This window comes from Lontra canadensis, unplaced genomic scaffold (genome assembly GCF_010015895.1).
Source record: "Lontra canadensis isolate GAN:19392208 unplaced genomic scaffold, GSC_riverotter_1.0 scaffold101, whole genome shotgun sequence".
NCBI classification, from domain to species: Eukaryota; Metazoa; Chordata; class Mammalia; order Carnivora; family Mustelidae; genus Lontra; species Lontra canadensis.
Genome location: NW_022631095.1, coordinates 7,256,256 through 7,282,515, shown reverse-complemented (window position 1 = coordinate 7,282,515; position 26,260 = coordinate 7,256,256). Strand labels below are relative to the sequence as shown.

Here is a 26,260-nt window from a genome sequence, read left to right as displayed (position 1 = left end):
CCTTTATCTGATAAGACACTTGGAAATATTAGCTCCCATTCAGCAGGTTGTCTTTTGGTTTTGTCAACTGTTTCCTTTGCTGTGCAAAAGGTTTTTATCATAAGACCCAATCGTTCATTTTTGCTTTTGTTTTCCTTGCCTTTGAAGATGTGTCTAGCAAGAAGTTGCTATGGCTGAGGTTGAAGTAGTTGCTGACTATGTTCTCCTCTAGGATTTTGATGGATTCCTGTTTCCCATTGAAGTCTTTCATCCATTTTGAGTTTATTTTTGTGTATGGTATAAGAAAATATCCAGTTTCATTCTTCTGGATGTGGCTGTCCAATTTCCCCAACACCGGTTGTAGAGGAGATGGTCTTTTCCATTGGATATTATTTACTGCTTTGTTGAAGATTAGTTGACTGTAGAGTTAAGGGTCTATTTTTGGGTTCTCTATTCTGTTCCATTGATCTATGTATTAGTTTTTCTGCCATTACCATGCTGTCCTGATGATTACAGCTTTGTAATATAGCTTGAAGTTCGGAATTATAATGTCACCAGCTTTGGTTTTCTTTTTCAACATTCCTTTGGCTATTCAGGGTCTTTTCTTGTCCCATAAATATTTTAGGATTGTTTGTCCACCTCTATGAAAAATGCTGACAGTATTTTGATAGGGATTACACTGAATTTGTAGATTGCTTTGGGTAGCATAGATATTTTTAACAATATTTGTTCCTTTAATCCATGAGCATGGGCTGTCTTTCCATTTCTTGTGTCTTCCTTAATTTCTTCCATAAGTGTTATAGAGTTCTCAAAATATTATACCTCTTTGGCTAGGTATATTCCTATAATATCAAAAACCATATACCTTATGGTTTTTGGAGCATTTTTAAATGGGATCAATTCTTTGACTTCTCTTTCTTCTACCTCATTTGTAGTCAACAGAAATACTACTGACTTCTGTGCATTGATTTTTTTACCCTTTGACTTTACTGAATTCCTATATGAGTTTTAGCAACTCTGGGGCTGAGACTTTTGGCTTTTCCACGTAGAGTATTATGTCATCTGCAAAAAGTGATATTTTGACTTCCTTGCCAATTTGAATGCCTTCTATTTCTTCTTGTTGTCTGGTTGCTAAGTCTAGGACTTCTAGTACTATATCAAATGACAATGGTGAAAGTGAGCACCCCTGTCTTGTTCCTGACCTGAGAGGAAAAGGCTCTCAATTTTTCCCCATTGAGGACGATATTCACTGTGGGCTTTTAGTACATGGGTTTTATGATATTGAAGTATGTTCCTTTCATCCCTACACTGGAGAGAGTTTTAATCAAGAAAGGATGCTGTATTCTGTCAAATACTTTTTCTGCATCTATTAGGAGGATCATATGGTTCTTGTACTTTAATGAATGTGGTGTATCACATTGGTTGATTCACAAATATTGAACCACCCTTCAGGCCAGGAATAAATCTCACTTGGTTGTGGTGAATAATCCTTTTAATGTACTGCTGGATCCTACTGGCAAGCATCTTGGTGAGAATCTGGGTATCCATGTTCATCAGGGATATTTGTCTGTAATCCTTTTTGGTGGGGTCTTTAGTGTTGGGATCAAGGTAATGCTGGCCTCATAGAATGAGTCTGGAAGTTTTCCTTCCATTCCTATTTTTTTAAACAGCTTCAGAAAAATAGGTATTATTCGTTCTTTAAATGTGTGGTAGAATTCCCTCAGGAAACCATCTGGTTCTGGACTCTTGTTTGTTGGGAGAGTTTTGATTACACTTCAATTTCCTTGCTGGTAATTGGTCTGGTAGTTTAGATGTTTCTAGGAATGCATCCATTCCTTCCTGTTTGACCAACTGTTGGCATATAATGTTCATAATATGTTCTTATAATTGTTTGTATTTCTTTGGTGTTATTGTGATCTTTCTTCTTACCTTTGCATTTATTTATTTTTTTTTAATTTGGGTCCTTTCTCTTTTCCTTTTGGTAAATCTGGCTAGGGATTTATTGATTTTATTAACTATTTCAGAGAGCCAGCTCCTAGTTTCATTGATCTGTTTCAGTGTGCTTTGGTTTCTATTTCATTGATTTCTGCTCCAATCTTTATTATTTCTCTTCTGCTGTGTTTACGTTTTATTTGCTGTTCTTTCTCCATCTCCTTAGGTGTAAGGTATCTTGTGATTGAGACTTTTCTTGTTTGTTGAGGAAGGTCTGTACTGCTATATACGTCTCCTTTAGGAACACCTTTGTCACATTGCAAAGGTTTTGAGGTATCGTGTTTCCATGAGTTTTTAAAATTTTTCTTTACTTTCCTGATTAACCCATTCATTCATTCATTTTTTAAAAACCCATTCATTCTTTAGCAGGATGCTCTTTAATGTCCATGTCTTTGTGTTCCTTCCAAATTTTCTCTTGTGACTGAGTTCAAGTTTTGAGGCAGTGTGGTTTGAAAATATGCAGGGAATATTTACAATCTTTTGGTACTGGCTGAGACCTCATTTGTGACCCTGCATGTGATCTACACTGGAGAATGTTCTGTGTGCACTTACGAAGAATGTATATTCTGCTGCTTTAGGATGAAATGCTCTGAATATAGCTTTGAAGTCCATTTGGTCCTGTGTGTCATTCAAAGCTCTTGTTGATCTCCTGCTGGGATGACCTGTCCACTGCTGTGAGTGGGATGTTGAAGTCCCCTAATGTTATTGTATTATTACCAATGTGTTTCTTTAATTTTGTTATTGATTTATATAATTGGCTGCTCCCAAGTTAGGGGCATACATATTTAGTTGTTAGGTCTTGTTGGATAGACACTTTTATTATGATATAGTGTCCTTTTCATCTCTCAGTACAGTCTTTGGTTTAAAATCTATTTTGTCTAATATAGGGATTGCTACCCCAGCTTTCTTTTAATGCCCATTAGCATGATGAATGGTTCTCCACCTCCTTACTTTCAATATGGACGTATCTTTTGGTCCAAAATGAGTCTCTTGTAGACAGCATATGGATGGGTCCTCTTTTTTCATCGAATCTGATACCCTGTGTCTTTTGTTGGGAGTATTTAGTCCATTTACACTCAGATTAATTACTGAAAGATTTAGTGCCATTGTTATGGGTAAAGTCACTGTTTTCATAGATTGTCTCTGTTCCTTTCTGGCCTTTGCTATTTTTGGGCTCTCTCTCTTTTCTTTTCTTTTTTTTTTTTAATTTATTTTTTAAAATTTATTTTATTTTATTTTTTATTTCTTTTCAGCGTAACAAAATTCATTGTTCTTGCACCACACCCAGTGCTCCATGCAATACTTGCCCTCCTAAATACCCACCACCTGCTATTGACTTGTTTTATCACATTGATTGATTTGCAAATGTTGAACCATCCTTGTAACCCAGGGACGAATCCCACCTGCTCATGGTGGATAATCTTTTTAATGTGTTGTTGGATCCTGTTTGCTAGGATCTTGTTGAGAACCTTAGCATCCATATTCATCAGTGATATTGGTCTGAAATTCTCCTTTTTGGAGTGGTCTTCGCCTGGTTTGGGGATCAGGGTAATGCTGGCTTCATAAAAAGAGTCTGGAAGTTTTCCTTCTGCTTCAATGTTTTGAAACAGCTTCAGGAGAATAGGTGTTATTTCTTCTTTGAAGGTTTGGTAGAATTCCCCAGGGAATCCGTCAGGTCCTGGGCTCTTGTTTTCTGGGAGGTTTTTGATCACTGCTTCAATCTTGTTACTAGATATCAGTCTATTCAGGTTGTCAATTTCTTCCTGGTTCAATTTTGGGAGTTTATAGTTCTTCCTGGTTCAATTTTGGGAGTTTATAGTTTTCCAGGAATGCATCCATTTCATCTAGGTTGCTTAACTTATTGGCATATAACTGTTGGTAATAACTTCTGGTGATTGTTTATACTTCCTTGGTGTTAGTTGTGATCTCTCCCTTTTCATTCATTATTTTATTAATTTGAGCTTTCTCTCTTTTCTTTTGGATTAGTGTGGCCAGTGGTTTATCGATCTTATTCTTTCAAAAAACCAGCTTCTAGTTTCATTGATACGTTCTACTGTATCTCTAGTTTCTACCTCATTGATCTGTGATCTAATCTTGATTATTTCCCTTCTTATGTGTGGAGTTGGTTTAATTTGTTATTGATTCTCCAGTTTTTTAAGGTGTAGAGACAGCTGCTGTGTTCTGGATTTTTCAATTTTTTTGAGGGAGGCTTGGATGGCTATGTATTTCCCCCTTAGGATCGCCTTTGCTGTATCCCATAGGTTTTGGACCGAAGTGTCTTCATTCTCATTGGTTTCCATGAATTGTTTAAGCTCTTCTTTGATCTCCTGGTTGATCCAAGCATTCTTAAGCACAGTGGTCTTTAGCTTCCAGGTGTTTGAGTTCCTTCCAAACTTTTTCTTGTGATTGAGCTCCAGTTTCAAAGTGTTGTGATCTGAGAATATGCAGGGAATAATCTCGATCTTTTGGTATCGGTTGAGTCCTGATTTGTGACCCAGTATGTGGTCTATTCTGGAGAAGGTTCCATGTGCACTTGAGAAGAATGAGTATTCTGTTGTTTTAGGGTGGAATGTTCTGTATATATCTATGAGGTCCATCTGGTCCAATGTGTCATTCAATGCTCTTGTTTCGTTATTGATTTTCTGCTTCGATGATCTATTTCTGAGAGAGGTGTGTTAAGATCTCCTACTACTAATGTATTCATATCAATATGACTCTTTATCTTGATTAACAGTTTTCTTATGTAATTGGCTGCTCCCATATTGGGGGCATAGATATTTACAATTGTTAGATCATCTTGGTGGATAGTCCCTTTAAGAATGATGTAGTGTCATTCTGTATCGCTGACTATAGTCTTTAGTTTAAAATCTAATTTATCTGATAAGAGAATCGCTACCCCAGCCTTCTTTTGAGGCCCACTGGCATAAAAGATGCTTCTCCATCCCTTCACTTTCAGTCTGGGTGTATCCTTAGGTTCAAAATGGGTCTCTTGTAGACAACATATGGATGGGTCCTGTCGTTTTATCCAATCTGCAACCCTGTTTCATTTTATGGGACCATTTAGGCCACTCACATTGAGAGTGATTATTGATAGATACGTTTTTATTGACATCGTGTTGCCTTTGAAGTCTTTCTTTCTGTAGATTGTATCTATATTTCTGTTCAATGATATTCTTAGGATTTTTCCTCTTTTATAGAACCCCCCTTAATATTTCCTGCAGTGTTGGCTTGGTGGTCACATACTCTTTTAAGCCTTGCAGGTCTTGGAAACTCTTTATCTCTCCATCCATTTTGAATCCAGTCTTGCTGGATAAAGTATTCTTGGCTTCATGTTCTTCTCATTTAGTGCCCTGAATATATCTTGTCAGCCCTTTCTGGCTTGCCAGGTTTCTGTGGACAGGTCTGACATTATTCTGATGGGTTTTCCTCTGTACGTAAGGAGCTTCTCTTTGTTCTAGCTGCCTTCAAGAGGGCCTGTCTACAATTATAATTCCTCATTCTTACTATCAGGTGTCTCGAGGACTTTTGAGAATCTATAATCTTGGGGGGAGACCATTCTGCCTTTAGTACATGAACGCTGGTTCCATTCGCAAGACTGGAAAATTTTCATAGAGAACTTGTTCCACTATATCTTCTAGACTTCTTTCTTTCTCCTCCCGTTCCGGGATTCCAATAATTCTGACGTTGGAACGTTTCATGGCATCATTTATTACCCTAATTCTGTTTTCATGGCTTCTAAGCTGTTTGTTCCAGGCTTCCTCCTGATCATTTCTATCAGTTTGTCCTCCAGATCACTAATTCTATCTTCTGTCTCAGTTACTCTAGCTTTTAGAGAATTTAGATTAGATTGGAACTCATTGAGAGCATTGTGATCATCATCCCTGGTGGCTTTCAGTTCTGCCCTAATCAATTCTGTTTTGTCATCCATGGCTTTCTCCAACCTAGCTATTGCCTGGATAATTGTTAGCCTGAATTCCCTTTCCAACATATTATCTATGTTGATAGCCACTAGCTCTGTTGCAGAAGGCCCATCCTCTGAATTTTTCTTCTGTTGGGCATTCCTCTTCTTAGTCATTTTGGTGAGAGATGGCTGAATGGATGTAGCTGGATGTATCGACCATGGTGCAGTCAAAGCGCACCCTGGAACGCTTCTGAGCAATCAAGAGTGCCCACCCAAATGAAAAAAAAAAAAAAAAAAGAAAAAAAAAGAGAGAGAGAGAGAGACAGGAAAAAAAAAGAAAGAAAGATAAAAGAGAAGGCTCAGTACAAATGGGCCCCATTTGTACAAATGGTAAGATTTATGAAGTATACAACAAAAACAAAAAGACTGATAAAAGTATATGACAAGAGAAATATATGTGTGTGTATATATATATATATATATATATATGTGTGTGTATATATATATATATAAAAGCGAAACAAAACAAAACAAAGAACCTTGTCAAAAAGAACCCCAAGTATAAGATTTATATACTATCAGGACAAACACAAATACACAGAAACACTGGCAGAAGAAAAAGATGGGAGAGTGGTTATGAATTCTTAATGTGGGCGAGGAAGGTTATTTTGATTCTTCCTGGATGTATCCTGATATCTTTGTTAAAGGACTCAACTTTCCTATGATAAAGGAGGATTAACAATTGGTTTACCTATAGGGGTAGCATTGATTGGGGAAAGGAGATTACCTTGAAGTTTAACTCTATATGAATATTAAAAATAAAAATTAAAAAATGAGTAAACTAAAATAAAATTTTAAAAAATTAAAAAATTGAAAAGCAAAAGAAAAACATGGGTATATGTATCAAAAAGTTCAGGTTAAAAGGTTATTATGGAATTTGATGTACTGGACATCTCACTGTGATGGTAAATAGATTTAAAAAAATCTATATATTAAAAAAAAAAAAAAAGAACCAGAATAGTGGGAACGAATTAAAAATAAAAGTTGTATCTATGAAGCAGTGGTGGTTGTTCTCTTGTCTTTTTTTTTTTTTCCCCCCCGCTTGGCTTTCTGGGGGAGAGGCCTGACACATGGGTTTTCAGGCTGTGTTCCCTGAGTTAAGTTCTCCCACCCCCATCAAGGGGGTGGGCTCTGAGGAAACCGGTTTTTCAGGCTTTTGTTTTCTGGAGGTTTTTATGTTTGTTCGTTTGTTTTCTCTCGCCTTGACGGCTTTTGATGGTTTTTGGAGGTTTAGAGGAAAGCAAACTACACCCAGACCTCCCTCTCAGAGAGAAGCCTCAGTCTGTTCCCCTCTAGGTGCTCCAGAGCACATAAGTTCCCTCTTGGCCTCTGGCAGAGCACGTTCTGAGTCATGGTCCCTGGGGACACAGGAACTCCTGCTTGTACCCAAAACCACGACAGCAGCGGTTGTCTGGGCAGCTCCAGACCGCCAGAGAGGTTCCAAGCAGCAATCGCACACTGAGATTTTCCCGCTGGCCCGGGCTGGGAGCGCCTAGACTTTCTGGGTTCGAGAGCGCCGGGCTGGCGCCTGCGTGCACCTCTCTCAGGGGAGGGTGTGGGGCGTGACTCAGGCTCTGATAGCATGGCACGGCACTCACATGGGGACTGCAAAAAGGCTGTGCTTCTGCTGGCTGGCGAGGCTCCCAGCCCCTCACGGGAGCCAAACCCCATGCGCTCTCAGACGTGCTGGCAGCTCAGGGACCAAAACCTGGTTTCTTCCCCACACTCTCTCTGGCTCAGCGCCAGAGGTGGCTGTCCTGGGTCCGGGGACTTAAGCCCCTGTCACTAACTGCCCCGATTCCCAGAATATCCCCCCGCGATCCTTTGCTCTTTTTGAGTGCTTTCAACCAGACTCCAAGTTAGTGCTGGTCCCCAGTCGCAGGGCACTCTTGTATTGGGGTATTAATTTCTAATGGGTGGCTTCTGGTGGTTCCCTCTCCCTTTTGTTTATCTTCCACTATCAGTCCGAAGTTTCCACTCCACTTTACCTGCCCACTGGCATCTTCTGCCCCTGTAGAGATCCAGACATGTATAATTCTAATCTCAGGCTGATCATGGGTGATCCAAGTTCTTTGGTAGGTAATCACTTTAGGGTACAGGTTGAAACGGTGCCTCCTCCTACTTCCCCGCCATCTTGTTTCCCTGGGCTCTCTCTTCATTCAAAGGATCCCCTTTAATATTTCTTGCAGGGCTAGTTCAGTGATCATTGATTCTTTTAATTTCTGTTTGTCCTGAAAGCTCTTTATCTCTCCTTCTAGTCTGAGTGACGCCCTTGTTGATTACAGTATTCTTGGCTGCATACTCATTTCGCACCTTGACTATATCATGTCAGCCCTTTCTGGCCTGCCACATCTTTATGGACAGCTCTGTTGCCAGCCTTATGTTTTTATTCTTGTCAGTTAAGGGCCTCTTCTTCCAAGCTGCTTTTAGGTTTTTCTCTTTATCTCTGAAATTTGCAAGCTTCACTATATGTTGAGATTTGATGTACTTTTATTTACTTTGAGGGGCATTTTCTGTGCTTCCTGGACTTGAATGTTTGTTTCCTTCCTCAGATCAAGAAAGCTCTCAGTTAAAATTTCTTCAAATAAATCTTCTGCTCCTCTCTCTCTCTCTTTCCTCTTCCTCTGGGCCCCAATTATTCTAATACTGTTTTGCTGTTTATATCTGTTTCTTAGCTTCCTTAATCTCCATCATTTTGTCTTCTCCAAGACTCTCTCTTCTCCCTTGCTTATCCTAGCAGTTAGAACCTCCATTTTTTTTATTGTTTCAGTAAGAGAATTTTTTAGTTCAACCTGATTAGATTTTAGTTCTTTTATTTCTCTAGTAAGGAATTACTTATTGTCTTCTATAGTTTTTTCCAACATCTTACTTATGTTGATAACTCACTTACTTATGTAAGATGTCCCTATTGATTAAATCCCTGGCAATGAGTTCTCTCTTCTAGGGTGAGTTTTCCATCTTGTCATTATGTCCAGAAAATACCAGATGAAAGAGAAATAAAGTAGGAAAATAGCAACAACAACAGAAAAAAATACACTAAACAAATCAGAAGGGAACAGAAACAAACAAACAAAAGAAGAGAATAAAATGAAAGAAGCTGAACAAACCAATAAACTAGATCCTGGATGTATTTTGGTCTGTTGCTAGAAGAAACCAGATCTCAAAATAGGAAAGAAAGAAAAACATAGACACACAAAAATAAAATTGAATACAATTTGAAAGGAAGCCAAAAATGAAAAATGTACATATAAAATGTAAATGTAAAAATGAAAATTAAAAGACTTAAAAAAAGAATTGATATAATAAGAAAATAGCTGAAAAGGAAAAAAACATAAAACTGAAAGACTAAAGAATAAGAGGAAAAAAACACAAATTCTAAATACTGCTTCTCCAAAAGCTGAAGTTTTGCAGTTCTCCATGATCAGTAAACTTGGTAATAACAGGATGTTCCTGCTGGTCTTCCAGGGACAGGCCGGTTGGGCTGATTCTCAGGTGTCTTTCCCCAGGCAGAACTGGACCACCGTTGACAGGAAGCTGCGCTCAGTGTGAGGCTCTGGATTGCTCTATATGGTTGATTTGTTGCCTGAAGGGTTTCTGCACTGATGTGGGAGGTGAAAATGGCAGTGCCCTGGATCTTTAGCCCTAGAGCTGAAAGTCTGCACCCCCTACTCTTCAGAAACGCAGTTAATGCCTCTTGTGTCCCTGGTTTCCATCCTGTGTTCACCCAGCCTATGACCAATTGTTTTTATCTCAGGCATAGAACTCTGTTTCAGGTCTCCAAACTTTATGGACTCCTGTGACCTGCCCTCACGCCACTCCTCCCAGGGGATAGAGGGGGCTATCCCCACAGTTCTGCCCCTTGCTGGGCCCCTGCTTGGAATCGATCACCAGATCAGTATAGTTGTTTGTGGTTTATGGCAACAGTGTGCAGAAAGCTGGCACCTGGACTTGCTGTTTGCAGCCAGCTTCCCTGTTCCGATGCTTGGGTAGTCTGCCACACTCAGGCACCGCCCCCCACCTTCTTTTTGTGACTCTGGGGATCCTGAGTCCATGCTGTCCCATCTGGGATTCCTCCCCACTTTGGCCCCTAGCACCTTTCAGGCAGACTTCTCAAAGTTCTGATTTTATTATCTGCTGCTTATAACACTTTCTGGTATCCAGTTTATGGAGGCTCCCTCCCCCTGTGGTTTACCTTCTGATATATCTGTCATCTTGGGTTCACATGTGCGCACCTCCTACCTTGCAAAGAGTGGTTGCATTTTTATTTACAGAATTGCAGCAAGCCTTTTCTCAGATCTTTGGTTGATTTTGCAGGTGCTCATAAAGATCTGATAACTGTCTAGCTGAATTCCAGGGACCAGACGAAAATAGGATCCCCTACTCCTCTGCCATCTTAACTTCTCCTCTGAAAACACTCTAATTTACATGAAAAACATCTTGGTGTAAATAGTATCTTCACTCAGTTCTACTTGCTATCGTCTTTAAAGCTGAAGAAACAAATCCATATTTATAAGGCTACCATGCTATCAAAGTAATCTCTTTAAGAGGGTTGTTTCTTAAATGTCCCAGGAGTTTCTTGGCACAGCTCAGCCTACTGTGCTTTCACTGGCTGGGTTTCTGTAAGTTTTTATATTCGATATAAGTCATCCATCTCACTCATATCTTGAAAAATTTCCAAATGCACTGGAAGCATGGAGATCAATTTAGACATTTTTAAGTGAAGTGGGAACTGAATAAAGTAGAAATAATTTATAAAGAAGTGAGGCTATTTCTTATATTTATTTTTTAAAATTGGAAAATGATGCTGAGTTTCTTAACAGAGACTTGTGATGTCTAAAAGCTCTATCAAAAGTATGTTTAGGTTCCAAGTGAACTCTTTCAAAGAATTAACAGCCACAGTTTGGGGGTACCAATCCAATAAAAAACAAAATATCTGCCCTTCCCTCCCTAACGTCAACAAAGAGACAGGCATGGATTTATTCAATTATAGCCCATTCTGAGTGACATTTGTTGCTTTACATAAATGAGAATCTATTTTTCTTATAGGCTAAGGCTAGTAGGATAAATAGAACTTCCACTTTCCTTGCTCACTGTAGACTTTTTATAGACTTTAAAGATTTTTATTTATTTATTTGATAGAGAGAGAGAGAGATCACAAGTAGGCAGAGAGGCAGGCAGAGAGAGAGGAAGGGAAGCAGGCTCCCTGCTGAGCAGAGAGCCCAATGTGGGGCTTGATCCCAGGACCCTGGGATCATGACCTGAGCTGAAGGCAGAGGCTTTAACTCACTAAGCCACCCAGGTGCCCTGACTTTTTATAGACTTTAAAACAAAAAACAAAAACAATGAAACAAACCCTGAACCTACTTTACTTAGTACAATTTCTAGTAACTTATTGTCAGTCAGAGTTTGGAGAGTTTGTTTTTCTTTCTTTCTTTTTTTCTTTCTTTCTTTCTTTTTGGCACTTATTGGTAGCAGTCAGGGACAAACACTTCTAGAAAAATTAGGAGGCAATAATAAGTAGTGTTTTTTTCTTTTTTCTTTGAAGTTTTCACTTAAATTCTAGTTAGTTAACATATAGTATAATATTAGTTTCATGAGTAGAACTTAGTGATTCACCATTTACATATAATGCCTGGTGCTCATCACAAGTGCCCTCCTTAATACCCATCAGCCATTTAGTGAACTCCCCTGCCCACTCCCCACCAGCAAATCTCAGTTTGTTCTCCATAGTTAAGAGCCTGTTTTCTGGTTTTCTTCTCTTCCCACCCCCCCATGTTCATCTGTTTTGTTTAATTCCACATATGAGTAAAATCATATGGTACTTGTCTTTCTCTGACTAATTTCACTTAGCATAATACACCCTAGCTCCATCCACAGTGTTGCAAAGGGCAAGACTTCATTCTTTTTGATGACTAAGTAATATTCCACAGTATGTATATATGTGTGTGCGTGTGTATACAGATACCATATCTTTATCCATTCATTAGTCAATGGACATTTGGGCTCTTTCCATAATTTGGCTATTGTTGATAAGAGAATATTTCTCGGTCACAGAAAGAGCTGTGAATTTGGCCTACCACGAAGAACTGTTTGTATTGAAAGCAATTTGGGATATAAAAAACTGAAATGCATAAACTTAGGAACAACTCCCAGTGTAATTACTAAAAGCTTAATATTCTAACAAAATAAAAGCATTTTTCTTTATCAAGATGTGAAAAATTTTAAGAATTTTCTGTGTTCTGAAACTTCAGGGAGGCTCTTTTTGCAGAAATAGGTGAAAGCTCATCTCTGACTGTGATTCTTGGTGACAGATGCAGATGGGATTAAAACTCCCCTTCCTGTCACTGCTCATTCGAGGTTCACACTGAATTACAGAAGGTGCTGTCTGTTCTCACCTGCCTATCAGATCTGATTTCAGGGGACCTACTAAGCTGTCTTAGCGAATTACTTTCTTTGATGTTTATCTTTTATATACAATAATAAAATTTCATTTATTCATTCAGCAAATATGTACTGAGCACTCAGTTGCATGCTTCAGAAAGTGAGGACAGAGCAGTAAACAAAATATAAAAAAATGATCAGGGCACCTAGGTGGCTCAGTGGGTTAAAGCCTCTGCCCTGGGCTCAGGTCATGTTCCCAGGGTCCTGGGATCAAGTTCCACATCGGGCTCTCTGCTCAGCAAGGAGCCTGCTTCCTCCTTTCTCTCTGCCTCCCTCTCTGTCTACTTGTGATCTCAGTCTGTCAATTAAATAAATAAAATCTTAAAAAAAAGATCAATCACTCTCAAACTCCCTATTCAGTGAATGAGATTAGATTGAATGAGGGAATGAAGCAGTCTGCTCAGGGAATGCTGCTGATAAAGCAGAGGACTTCATGCTGTACAAAAGCTCTCTGTACACTCAAGACAAATTCTGGTGGCTGAAAGAATAGCAAAGTAGACTCCACAAGTTATACTACTTCAATTTTAAGTTAATGAAAAATAATTCATTTTTGAAAAAAGGATTACTTTTACAAAAACCTCTTTAGATAGCGTCTACTCTTCTACATTCCTGGTAGACACAGGTTAATGCAGCCTTAGAGAAATCCAATATGCCGACACAGGAGTATGATTTTAATGAGCCAGGGGCTGTGGGATACAATCTTAGGTTCTTTGAGGTGATAATGTGATGAAAGCAAGACTTATCCCCACAAAGTTTGGTTTAGGTTCTATGTCATTAAGTGAAAATGCTGCTCTTGTTAGGTTACATTTTTGGAAAAGAGGTACCAGAGTATGTTAAAAATTAAGGAGTGCTTTTAGCAGTGACAACCTTTCCATGGTCTTGGAGCCACCCCCACCTCCTGGAACAGGTTCTTAGACTTCCAAGTCAAGGGCTCAAAGTAAGTTGTTGAGTGCTAGAAACAGGGGACTGAGGTGTTGGGAAATTTAATTAGCATGTGTGAAAATAAAAGGGTCTATAGCTTGAAAGCCACTCCAGAAGTGTGAAGAATTATGATTGCTTTTTGAGATACTCCCATTTCTCAAGAATGAACAAGCCTGGGGAAAGAAAGATGAGCTGCTTAGGTTTTTTGTTTGTTTTTTTAAAAAATGTTTTTCAAGTCTTTTGCTGGTGAGGCTGATGTGGAGAAAAAGGGCAAAAGAAATGTAGATAAAATTAAACTTCCTTGTAACCTGCAGCCCACTGACAAAAGACTTGAGACAAACAGAGAATGACATTCCTCCAAGAAACTCCCGTCTTAATTTTAATGCTTTGTTGGAGGTAAAAACCTTAGCTTGAAAATAGAGACAGCGGGTAGAAATGTGACTAAGATACATGGAGGCTGTTGTGAAAAGACCAGTGTGGTAGAAACACAGAACTCAAATCCTCTTAAATTAAGGATTAGGACTTTATTAATGAGACAAACTGTGGGGGTAGTTGTAGGGGAAAATCAAGGCAGCTGCTGAAGAGAGGAATGCCACTTGATGTGGGAAACAAAGGCAGAAGAAAAATTATTAAATTTTTATTAAATTTCCTTACTACCTGCAGCCAATTGACAGGTCCTTGAAAAAGGCAGAGTGACATTTCTCTAACTGCCTCAATGTTACTATTTTGCTAAGGGCAACAGGTAATCTTAGCCCAACCCCCAGGATCCTGTAAATCTACTTTAACATGTAAAAATTCCTTTGGAAACTTCATCTCTACCTGTCAAGATATGTGTTGGCAATCATCCCCCAAGCATATGGCCCACCGATATACATCTAAAGGGTCTCATGACTCAGGTTTTACTAGATGGTAATAAGTGACCTTTTCCCAACAATAGGTAGCCCCTCAAGGTCCTGGAAACCTTGCCTCCAACACTCCTTAGAGACTTACAGTATCCCTAAAACTGTCACAACTTGAAAGTATATGATGGACCACACCTCATGACCCCAGTGCAGCTTTTTCTGCCCCTGGGTCTTATCCCTGTGCTTTAATAAAACCACCGTTTTGCAACAAAGATGTCTCAAGAATTCTTTCTTGGTCGTTGGCTTTGAACCCTAAAGCTCTTTCCTACAACAACACTGTCTAACGGGAAAAAATGTAGCCAAAGCTAACATTTGCTATATATACTGCTTTCAACTTGCTTTTACATTTCTCACCTTTCCAGAGATTATAGATCCTCCCCATTCTTTTTAATAACCACACTTGTTATATATAGTACATGGATGGATGTGCCACAATTGATCTATTTATTAATCTCCTTCTGAAGGATACAGGTGGAGAGAGGAAAAATGCATCAGTGCTGCTGAACAGCAAGAATAGGCATGAAGAAGCTAATGTTTCATGTCACCCTGTAGCTCATTCCCTTCACTATGGTTTTTTTGTTTGTTTTGTTTTTGTTTGTTTTTTTTTTTGACTCAAACTCTGCTGGAAGAGATACAGACACAGGGAAAGCAGCCACCCATTCTGGTGTGTCCATCTACTGTTGTTTTTTCTCACAGCAGGCACACATTAGCCTAACCAAGCAGGCTATTTGCTTTTAAGCACATAAACTGACAGTTATTATTTTTTTTTTATGTTTGTTGGATACTTATATAGGATCCTAAACACAAGGGGGGCTGACATGATCTAGACCATGCCTGCAGCTCCCAAGTTAGAGTCAGGGTTGAGGTACACTTCCTATAGCACGGCAGCTGAAAAAAACCTGCCTCATGAAAAAATCATAAAATAACTTAGATATAGGCATTTATTACATTTAGGTTCGACATACCTCAAACTCCAGATAGTGATCTTTCAGTCTGTATTCATCTATCTCCTTGGCTTTAACTTTCTTGTCTGGGGGATATGAGCGGTGCTCAGCCAGCTCAGTGGTAATCTGCTTCAGCTTGCTTTCATGAGATTTCAGCTGTTCCTCCTGCAGGAAATTATTAAGCTATTTAGCATCTGGAAAGTAAATCAATTAAAAAAAAATCACAGAGTACTTTTTAACATCCCTTATGATGAATGACTTCAATTCATCAAAACAGTCCAATGTACCTCCACTGCCACATTTTACCAACCTTCTCAGACTAGTATTCACATGTACCTTTGCAAAATGACAACCGGGCCCCTTGTTACAAAACCAAATACCTTCAGAGCCAAATACTTTCAAACCAAATACTTTCAAGTGTAGCTGTCATGAAGTTGAGAACAGACTTCCTAAGAAATACTTCAAAAGGCAAGGCACCAGTTAAGCACCCATCCTCAGAATCCTGCATAATTTGGCTTTTCCATTTCCTGTCCACTCAGCAATACTGCTATTTCCCCATTTATCACAGTGAATTTAGAGCCTCTCTGCTTAGTTGCCCCCCCAACTTTTTAAGAAAGCAATACCACCAAGAAATAATTCTCTGTAAGCCATCAGATGATAAATTTTTTAAAACAGATTTATTATTTATTTGTCAGAGAGAGAGTGCACACATGAGCAAGCACAAGCAGGGGGAGTGGCAGGCAGAGGGAGAAGCAGGCTCCCTGTGGAGCAAGATGCTGGACGTGGGATTTGACCCCAGGACCCTGCTGCGATCTTGACCTGAGCCGAAGGCAGATGCTTAACGAAAGGAACCACGCAGGCATCCCTTTCAGATGATATTCTAAAAAATGCAGCAACCTATGATTTTTCCCTCCAAAGTAGTAGAGGTTCTGACTTCCTTCAAAATCTTATTGAGCCAAACTAGTGATTCAATTGAATGACCTATAGAGCAATTCTTGCCTGAAAGGTGTTACTATAGGCACCATGCACCAATGCAACATGTTTGATACTATATCAAAGAACTTCCATTCAAGGGGCACCATTTTTATTGCCTTATGATACTATCAACGCCCCTGGGAACATTTTAAAAATGAAACAAAGAGACTGGAATTTTCTTGCATTCCTATAATTGTATAACTGCTTTTTTACTATTCTACTTTCACATATATATTATCCAAATTCATGCTGAATATAAACTTTACATGTACAATAAGATATAAACGGATGAAAGTGAATGAAGAGGAACTGATTAAACTAGGTAATAAATATAGTTTGTATAATAGCAACATTATTTATTTATTTAAAATAGCAGACAAAAGGGATTTCCATCCTTTATTAAGTTCGTATTTGAGGACGTATCAATTTGTACTCCTCATAAAAGGCATGGCATTAAAAACAAAAAAACAAGATGAGTTTTCCCCTTCTGTTTCTCAAACTCATGGCACCCTAGATAATCACAAGCAGAGTTAAAGGTAAAAAAATTAACATGTACAATACATCATCACCACAATTCCCAGTTGAATTTTTCCATATGGTATTTTTATAAATTAAAATTACTATTTAAATCCAAGATCAGCATACATAGTTGCCAGATGAAGAATTTAAACCATAAAGCAACTGTGTAATAAATCTGTCAATTTAAGCCTATAATTCAAATCTAGAAGAACAATTTAGAGGTGAAAAATCCTAATAATTTTAATTTATGATGTGAGGGTATATGTAACTATCTATCTATATAAACATGCCACATTATGAATTTGAGCTCAGGTCATGATGCTGGAGTTTTGGGATTGAGAGCACAAGCAGGGACTGGGCAGGGGCAGGGGAGGAGAGGGACAGAGGGAGAAGGAGAAACGGGTTTTTCACTGAGCAGAGAGCCTGACATAGGGCTTGATCCCAGGACCCTGGGATTATGACCTGAGCCAAAGGAAGATGCTTAATAGACTGAACCATCCCGGAGCCCCTTATTTATTTTAGAGACAAAGAGAGAACAGGGGGAGGGGCAGAGGGAGAAAATCACAAGCACACTCCCCGCTAAGCACAGAGCCTGACTTGTGTTTGATCTCACAACCCTAAGTCCATGACCTAAGCTCAAATCAAGAATCTGCCCCTCAACTGACTGAGCAACCCAGGCACCCTATCTAATTTTCTTTTTTTTTTTTTTTTAAGATTTTATTTATTTATTTGAGAGAGAGACAGTGAGAGAGAGCATGAGCGACGAGAAGGTCAGAGGGAGAAGCAGACTCCCCATGGAGCTGGGAGCCCGATGTGGGACTCGATCCCGGGACCCCGGGACCATGACCTGAGCCGAAGGCAGTCGTCCAACCAACTGAGTCACCCAGGCGTCCCTCTAATTCTTTTTCTATGCTACTCCTTTATAAATACAAAGATCCATAAAAATAGAAAATTATGTTCTATAGGTTTTTATACTTCATATGTTTCCTTTGGTGACTTGTTTTCTCATTCAGCATGTTTCTGAGATTTACTCACATATATGTTCTGGTTTCTTCCTTTTAACTATAGGACACTATATGATATACTATAATTTCACTGAAGGATGTTTAGGCTGTTTTCAGGTGTCTTTAGGCTATTATAAATGATGCTACATTGAACATGCTGCTTAGTGAATATGAGCAAGAATTGTCCTACAGTGTAATCACTAAGAGGGAGAATTTTGGGGTTTTAGAATGTCTATCTTTAAGAGGACACTAACATGCTTTTTAAAGTGTTTCCACCAGTTTACATTTCTATAGTAGGCTTAAAAATTCACATTGTTCTGTATCTTTGCCAAAATTTGATATTCACTGAAAACCAGTGTTGTTCCAATGGGGAGGAGAGGTAAAGAAGGGAGGGCTCAGACTGTTTCCTTTGTGCTGTTTTAAAATACATAGGTGATTTAGAAGGTAATGACATCTCTAAAAATCTTCTGGGAAACTTATAAGACAAATTGCTAAATATTACAGCCTTGAACCCAAGCTACATGGAATTTAGAATAAAGAACAACTGCTTTAACTCAGTTTGAACTCTTTCTGAAGGCGCCATCGGAAAGATTTTATGTTTAAGAGATTTAAAGATTTTTATAAACAGTTTAGTGAGCTTCTGCATTAACTTCAACATGATTTCATTGTTTATTGAGTACTCAATATATGTTAAATACAGATGTCTAAGAAATGAATATAAAATCTATCTATTCTGGAGAAGTGTAGTGAACCATTTAAGGCAATGCCAAGGAGTGTGGACTGCATCTTGTTGGCGAAAGTGAGCCCGTTAGGTTTAAGTGATAGTACATGAGTCATATTTTAGCTACAACTGTGAAGGATGGATTAGAGAAAAGCAGACTGGAGGAAGAGAGATCTCAAGTGGTTATGCAAATAATCTGTCGGAGTTTTTCAAAGTGGGTTGTTTGCAACCCAGGCAAGATGATCCACTGGGAAAAAATAAGCCTTGGGATATAATTCACATACCACATAATTTACCCATTTAAAGTGTGTAATTTAGTTAAGTTTTAATATAGTCACAGGGTTGTGCAACCATCACTACAATTTTATGACATTTTAGCTTCCCATTCCTTTTGGAATGGTATCACACAATGTTTCTTTTTGTGACTGCCTTCTTTCACTTAGTGAAATATTTTCAAGGTTCATCCACTTTGCAGGATGTACCAGTACTTCGTTGTGTTTTTTACAACTGAATAATATGCCATTGTATGTATATATCATATTTCATTCATCTATTCACCAGCTGATGGCCATTTCCACCCTTGGCTGCAATGAACATTTGTGTAAAAGATTTTATGTGGGTTTATGTTTTCATTCTCCTGCTATCTAAGTAGGAGTGGAATTGCTGGGTCACATGTTAACTCTATGTTTAATCATTTGATGAACCACCAAATTATTTTCCAAAGTAGCTACATTATTCTATGTTCCCACCAGCCACATACTGAAGTTGTAATTTCTCCACATCCTCACCAACACATTCTTTTCCTTGAAGTTTTTTTTTTAAATTATAGCCACTGTAATGAGTATAAAGTGATATCTCCTGATTTTGATTTCTATTTCCCTAAGGATTAACATTCCTAATGATTAACACTAACATTTTTCCATCTTGTTGATAACAGGACATGTAGTATATTTTATAAAAATATATACATATGTTGGAGGATATCTGCTCAAATATTTACTATTAATAAGGTGAATGATAAAAAAAGTTAGGAGACCAGTGATATAGGTGAAAGATGACAAAAGTCTGAATTAAGGAATGTGGGTAGGATATGAAAGATATTTAAGATGCAGAAGTGACAGGATTTGTGACTAAAAGTATAAAATGGAGTCAGGCGGGAAGCGTGTGGTTTTGGCCAGTTAGGGACACAGTTACAAGAATGACTTCCTACTCTGAAATTCCACTGCTCCAGATCCCTGCCTGTCGGAGGAGGTCATTGAGATGCATTAGCTGAAAGGCAAGCTGGACCTGAGCAACTGGAAGCTCCTCACCTCCACCTCGTCCATGAAATGTGCATTTGCCTCCCCTTCCCAAGCTAGAAGCTGCCCTAAGGACACAGCCTCAAAATAGTAGTATGTTTTTGAGACCATCTGTATGGTATATAAGACTGAACTCAATTAAGGCCTCTACCTAAACTTCATGATTCTGGCATGTGGGTGCAAAGATCGACTCACCTTGTGGCCACCCAAGACAGGCCTCTTAAGTAAGTTCCCTTGCTTATTAAAACTGCCACCTACCAATTTGAAGTGGTCTCCTTCTTTCTTCTCTTCTTGCCCTCAATGTAGGGGCCAGATTATGAAAGAACCCTGCCACACTCATCTGGTCCTTGGCCATAACTGCCCTAATGGTCAAACCACAGGATAAAAAGAGAGGTGAGAAGCAAGCAGAAGGCTTTCCTTTGTTTCAAATCAGTGTTTATCACAAGGCCTGGCCTTCAACAATTAGCATTTAGTGATTAAACTAATCACTGGTTAGTGATTCAAATAATCATTGATCATTGATTCAGAACTTTACAGGAGAGGGCGGAAATTCAAAGAAGAAAACAGAACTAGATATCAGGAAATGGTAACTCCACAAGGTGCAAGTGAGACAGAGCAGGGATTAGACTTGGGTCTCCCAACCCTGACTGTGAAATCCAGTATTCCTTGCCTTCTCCAAAGGTGAAAAAAAAAAAAAAAAAAGATAAAACTCTGTGCCTCTTGAGTAGCACATCTTGCAGGAATGCAGAGGGAGGATGCTTACTGACCAGGAAGATACTTACTATAAGGACTGGTAAAGACCAGACCAAACCAATCTGCACCAAGATGGACCCCAGTGCTGGACTTTCATGGACAAATTCTTCCCTCATAATAATACTAAAAATCCCACCCAGGTGGAGATTTCACGTTATTTTGACATGTGATATATGAAGAAGCATGAATTTTAAATGCATAGGTTTAATAAACCACCACCTCTACATGCTTACAAAGTACCCTTTTCCACCCAACTTTCTTTTAAGAACTCTCACTAACTTTGCCTCAGGGGAGTCAGCCCGCGGAGCTTTCCTCTGTGTTGACTCCCCTGTCCCACTAAAGCCTTGCTTGAAACTCCCGTTTGGCTTCTTGTCAATTTCTATTGCTGAGCTAGCCCAAGAGCCCACTTCAGTTTCACACGTCTCCAAAAAAGTAGTGAAAGACACAGTAGGGATTGTTGGGATTACAGTGCAGTCCCTTTAAGTATTATCTGCACGGCTTGCAGGCTGGATACCTGGTCTGTCTTAAAACATTCATGTTCCTGGGCCCCTGACCTGGACCTCATTAACCTGGTATGGGGATGCTGGGACACATGCACTTTCAGCAAGTCCCCAGATCATTTCTGTACACATTAAAGCTGAAAATGACTGCTTTGATGAGTAGAAAGGGAGGTCCTGAATAGATCCTGAAGAGGGCCAACCATGAAATACTAAGTTTAGAGTACTGTACCAGAAGGAGAAACAAAACTTAAATTTTCAATATCCCCAAAAGAAGAAAAATGTGCTTTGGCAACCCTGCCATGAAAACAACTAAGAAGATGACTCCTACACAGCAGAGTTGTTCAGAAAGAACAACACTGCACTGATAATAATCAATTTTAATAATGAAGGCTAATATGTTTTGGATAGAAGACAAGAATAAATTAAAGCTTGCAAATGACAGGGTGATGATGAACAGTATGTCTTTAAAAGCACCAATCTTTTAATTGCCTGTTTAGTTTTTTCCTAACACTATTAAGTTTTCTTTCCAGTAGGGTACTCACATTGTTATACATGAATTTTATAAACTAAAATTATCCAAGTAGTTCTGGCATTTAGGGGAGTCATAGCCAGGCTGTGGGTGTATGGAGAAAGGAGAGATGGCTGGGCTAATTCAGTGGTTCTCAATAGCAGCAGGTAGCAGTGGGGTGGGTTTTGACCCCACAGGATATTTGGCAATGTCTGCAGACATTTTTGGTTGTCACAGCTAGGGCGATGATACTGGTATCTAGTGGGTAGTGCTGGGGATATTGCTAAACATCCTACAATTCAAAGGACAAGCCCCACAACAAAGAACTATCTAGGCTAAAATGGCACTTGTGCTGAGGTTGGTAATGCCAGGGCTAAATCACAAGGACTAGTAGTCTTCAAGGTACTGGAAAACTTGTGGGTGCATCTAGACATGCATTCCAGGATTCACTGAAGGTGCACTATGATAACTCTTCCAAAGATATCCCCACAAAAGTCTCTATTTGATGTGGAGGGTACACCAAATACTGAACAGGCTGCATGTAGCCTAACTCTTCTCTCCCTTTTTCTTTTTCTTTTTTTTTTTTTTTTTAGATTTTATTTCTTTATTCGACAGACAAAGATCACAAGTAGGCAGAGAGGCAGGCAGAGACAGGAGGAAGCAGACTCCCCGCGGAGCAGAGAGCCCGATGTGGGGCTCGATCCCAGGACCCTGGGATCATGACCCGAGCCGAAAGCAGAGGCTTTAACCCACTGAGCCACCCAGGCGCCCCACTCCCTGGTGGTCTAGTGGTTAGGATTCGGCGCTCTCTCTCTCCCTTTTTCTAAGCTATTCTTTATCACATGCTTCATTTTACATATTTATTTCTAAATTGTCCTATTACTCTCAAAGGCAAAACATCTTCATTTTTAAGTAAAAAAACACAATGACCTGGGCAAAAAATACAGAGCTAATAAAAGAACCTTAAAAACACTCTAGAACAGTCTTCTCAATTTTCCAGTTGGAAAACTGAGGCCCACAAAGGCTTTGTGATTTATTTGTGGAGGACGAAAACATCTTATTTTATTATTATTTTTTTAAAAAGGTAATTAAATTCCTGAAAGTACTTGGTCATCTTGTCATAAGCGATAAAGAAGCATGTCTCTTTTTGGTTATTGCCTTATTTAAAATCCTAAATACATCATTTGATAACATTACATAAGCAGGGTTTTTTTTTTTTTTTTTTGTATCTCTATGGATTTATGTTCAAAATGAGGAAAAATATTAAAAATTTTATGCATTCTATTTTTAGTTCCAGTGTAAAACATTTGTTTAAAATAAAAGATTTTTGCCTTGGAAAAGGTGCTTGCTTACCTGGTCTCATGGTAAAAAAATACACAAATAGAGAAACACATTCATTTTCATGTGCCAGTGACTTACTAAAATTAGCCCATACATAAATAGAACACAAGTACATTTTCAAAGTAGAAAGTAAATAGAAGTGTAGATCCATAGTAAGGAAAGAACAAGTTAAAACTTGTAAGTTGCTCTATGCTTATTAATGTTCCTTCTAAACTTCAACTCATCTTTTTCCTGGATCTTTTATAAGAATGATTGTGAGAAAGACCAATCTATTGAAAAGTAAGTACTGGAAAATCCCTCGTGAAATTAACAGAACAAAACCCAACTTCTGAAGGTATTTGTTGCCTCTGGTTAATTGTTTAATTGTTTTTTTCTTCTCATACCTTATATAATATGGCTTACTGTCTATTTCAAGTACCTGAAATTAAAGTGGGGGAACGCATTTGCTTTAAGAGGTCATAGTTTAGGTGGGTAGATGGAGAATTCTGCTAATAAACCTTTTGGTCATCAATAACATGACCTGTTCTCTTACCATTTGTTTAGACTTGAAAATTAAATGCCATTCTGCCTTGTAAAGTGAACTGGCCTGGTCCTCTCTATTCTTAACAGTTTTTTGTTTTTGTTTTTGTATTTTTGTAGTCTGTGAACAACAAAGCAATAGTAATGCTTACATGGGAGTATCTAATTCATGTTAATAATAATTATAAATTAACAAAACCAAAAGAATTTTTCATTAAATCATGTCTCCTCTCTTCTTACCACCAGTCTATTTTTTATGAACTCACGGCAAGACTTGTATGTATTCCCTTCCTCCGCTTCCTTCCTACTTTCCAATCCTTTCTCAAAGAAGATAAACGTGGTTCTCTTCCCATCACTCCACAAACTGCTCTCATCAAGGGACCCGATGACCTCCTGCCACTTCATAGGAGATATTTTTTGTACTAATTTTACCTGACCTCTCTCCTCTCCTCTTTCTCCCCTTTCCTGGCACAACATTCTCCCTGTTTTTTCTTGACAACAGAAAAATTGTTTCTCAAATATCCATTTTGGTCCCCTTCTGAGCACTGAGCGTTGCAACATTTGGAAGCAGAAAGAGGAAAAGGACCCAGGAAAGAACCCTAGGAAGAAGCAACAGGATGAAAACCAGATGGTGAGGTCACAAAAGCCAAGTCAGCAAGACAGCACAGTCCCCAGCTGCTGAAGCCTAGATGATAGTCCTTATTCCTTTACTTCAATAAGCCACTGGGAACACTCATTCCACACTCTCAAGATGTCTCAAATACTTACACATCTATCCATCTCTTCTACAAATAATTTTTCCTCTCATTATTTCCCCTGCCTTTATTTTATTTTATTTTATTTGTTTTAAGGATTTATTTATTTATTTGGGGGAAAGAGAGAAAGAACAAGCAGGGGGAACAGCAGGCAGAGGAAGAGGGGAGAAGCAGGCTCCCTGCTGCACAGGGTAGCCCAATGCTGCGGGGGGAAGGAGGCTAGATCCCATGACCCTGGGATCACGACCTGAGCTGAAGGTCAAGTTCAGGTAGGTAGAGGAGTTCAAGGTAGGTAGAGGAGTCAGTTAACATGCTTAAGTGACTGAGTTACCCAGGCGCCCCTCCCATACCATTAAAATTAGGCTTTCTGCTTCTAGTAGCTTCTTCCTCTAATACTTTCTTCCTATTGTAACATAAATAATTTCTGAAGCACAAATTTGGTCACATTACTTTCCTGCTTAAACTGTTACCCTAAAGATGTTGGGGAACCAGTGACGCATCCAAAATCCTACACATGACATAGAAGACCTTTCATCATTTGGCCATACTTACTTCTACAGAGGAATGTATCTTGCCTTTTCTCAATATATTGTGCTCAAGTCACATTTGATAACTTTTATGTGGTTCTCACATCTCAGTGCTTTCTCCTCTGGGCCTTTCTGACCCTCTGTTGCATCATTTTCTCTTGCCACACCACATCTAATTGCTACCCATCCTTTAAGTTTCATATAAGACACCATACTTCCTCTTCCACTATACATGGCACTCGGACTTACCTTCCTGTGCTCTAATCAAACTGTATTATACTTACTTGCATGTTTTGTATTCAGAGAATATCTGGGTTTCATTTGTCTTTCTGTCTCTAGAGCCTAAAATAGTCTCTCAAGTGTAACAGGCACAAAATGTGTTGATAATCTATGATATCAGGTAGGTAGAGGAGTCAGTTAACATCAACACCTGGTTGACTAGAGCCAGATGAAACTATTTCTATTACTGCACCAAAAAGAAATTCACAAGGACATCAAACTACCTTCCAAAATCCTTAACTAGTCAATGGCAATAGGGGCACTGCAGACAGGTTTAAAATTGGCAAAACTGGCCTGTTTACAGTGTCCTCAGAACAGAGTTTTAAGGAGGAGAGGGACATAAAATATGACCTTTAGAGAGATCAATCCGACAACAGAAGAGAAACTTAGATGACTACATTTGGAATACTGCTCTACTGTATGTTGTCTGGATTACCTAGGAAAACCCACATGGTCCATTTAGCTCCTCCCTGAAGGTAGGGAAGTCTCTTCCCCTTTGTATTGTGGATAGTGGATCCCTGGGAATATTCTTATATACCCAGCATCAAATACAGCCTGGGATATGGGAAAAGTTCAATAAAATGAGTGAATGAATAAATGAATGAATAAACAAATTTCAAAAAAGCTTGTTTTCAAGCCAGGATATCTAACCCCAGCCAGTTATTTAAAAAATATGAGCTGTTAGTACAAACAAAATCAAAAACCTAAGCCCACCATTTCTAACAACATGGATGGACCGAAGAGGGGTATAATGCTAAATGAAGTAAGTCAGACAGAAAAAGACAAATACTATATAATTCCTCTTATATGTGGAATCTAAAGAACAAAACAAATGAATAAACAAATAAGCAAAAAGCAGAGACAGATCCATAAATACAGAAAGCAGACTAATGGTTCCTAGAGGGGAGGAGGGGTAGAAGATGAAGGAAAATAGGAGGAGTAGGTTTCCAGATATGGAATGAGTAAGGCACGGGGATGAAAAGTATAGCATAGGTCGCATAGTCAATGGTATTGTAATAATGTGTATGAGGACAGATGGGAGCTACACTTGTGGTGAGCAGAGCATAACTCAGTTGTTGAATCACTATGCTGCACACCTGAAACTAATGTAACGTGGTGTGTCAACTATACTTCAATTAAAAAAAATAATAAAACCAGAGTAAACTAATCCCCTATGACTGAGTAGCAAACATTTGAAATGTATTCCAACTATGTGTTTTACCAACCATGACTCAGTTGTGTCAGCTTCCAATACGAAGTGTAAAACCCAGTACACTACATTTTGCCCCATTTATACAATACACCTTCCGAGGCAAGGGCTTACCCTTGCTGTCAAAATGTGTAGTATTATTCCAATCAAATGTTAATAAGATTATTTTATAAAGTATTTTTTCCTAAAGTCAAAGCACTATCAAAATGAC

General features: G+C 38.8%; 1 protein-coding gene across 4 annotated transcripts in view; it reads right to left on the bottom strand.

Moving 5' to 3' along the window:
* PSD3 (pleckstrin and Sec7 domain containing 3) overlaps positions 1-26,260 on the bottom strand; it is a 601,036-nt gene that overhangs the window by 31,078 nt on the left and 543,698 nt on the right. For all 4 annotated transcript variants that reach the window (XM_032838061.1, XM_032838062.1, XM_032838063.1 and 1 more), the window contains one exon: positions 15,162-15,305. In XM_032838061.1, coding sequence (XP_032693952.1) covers positions 15,162-15,305 — 144 coding nt within the window. The remainder of the gene's footprint in view (positions 1-15,161; positions 15,306-26,260) is intronic.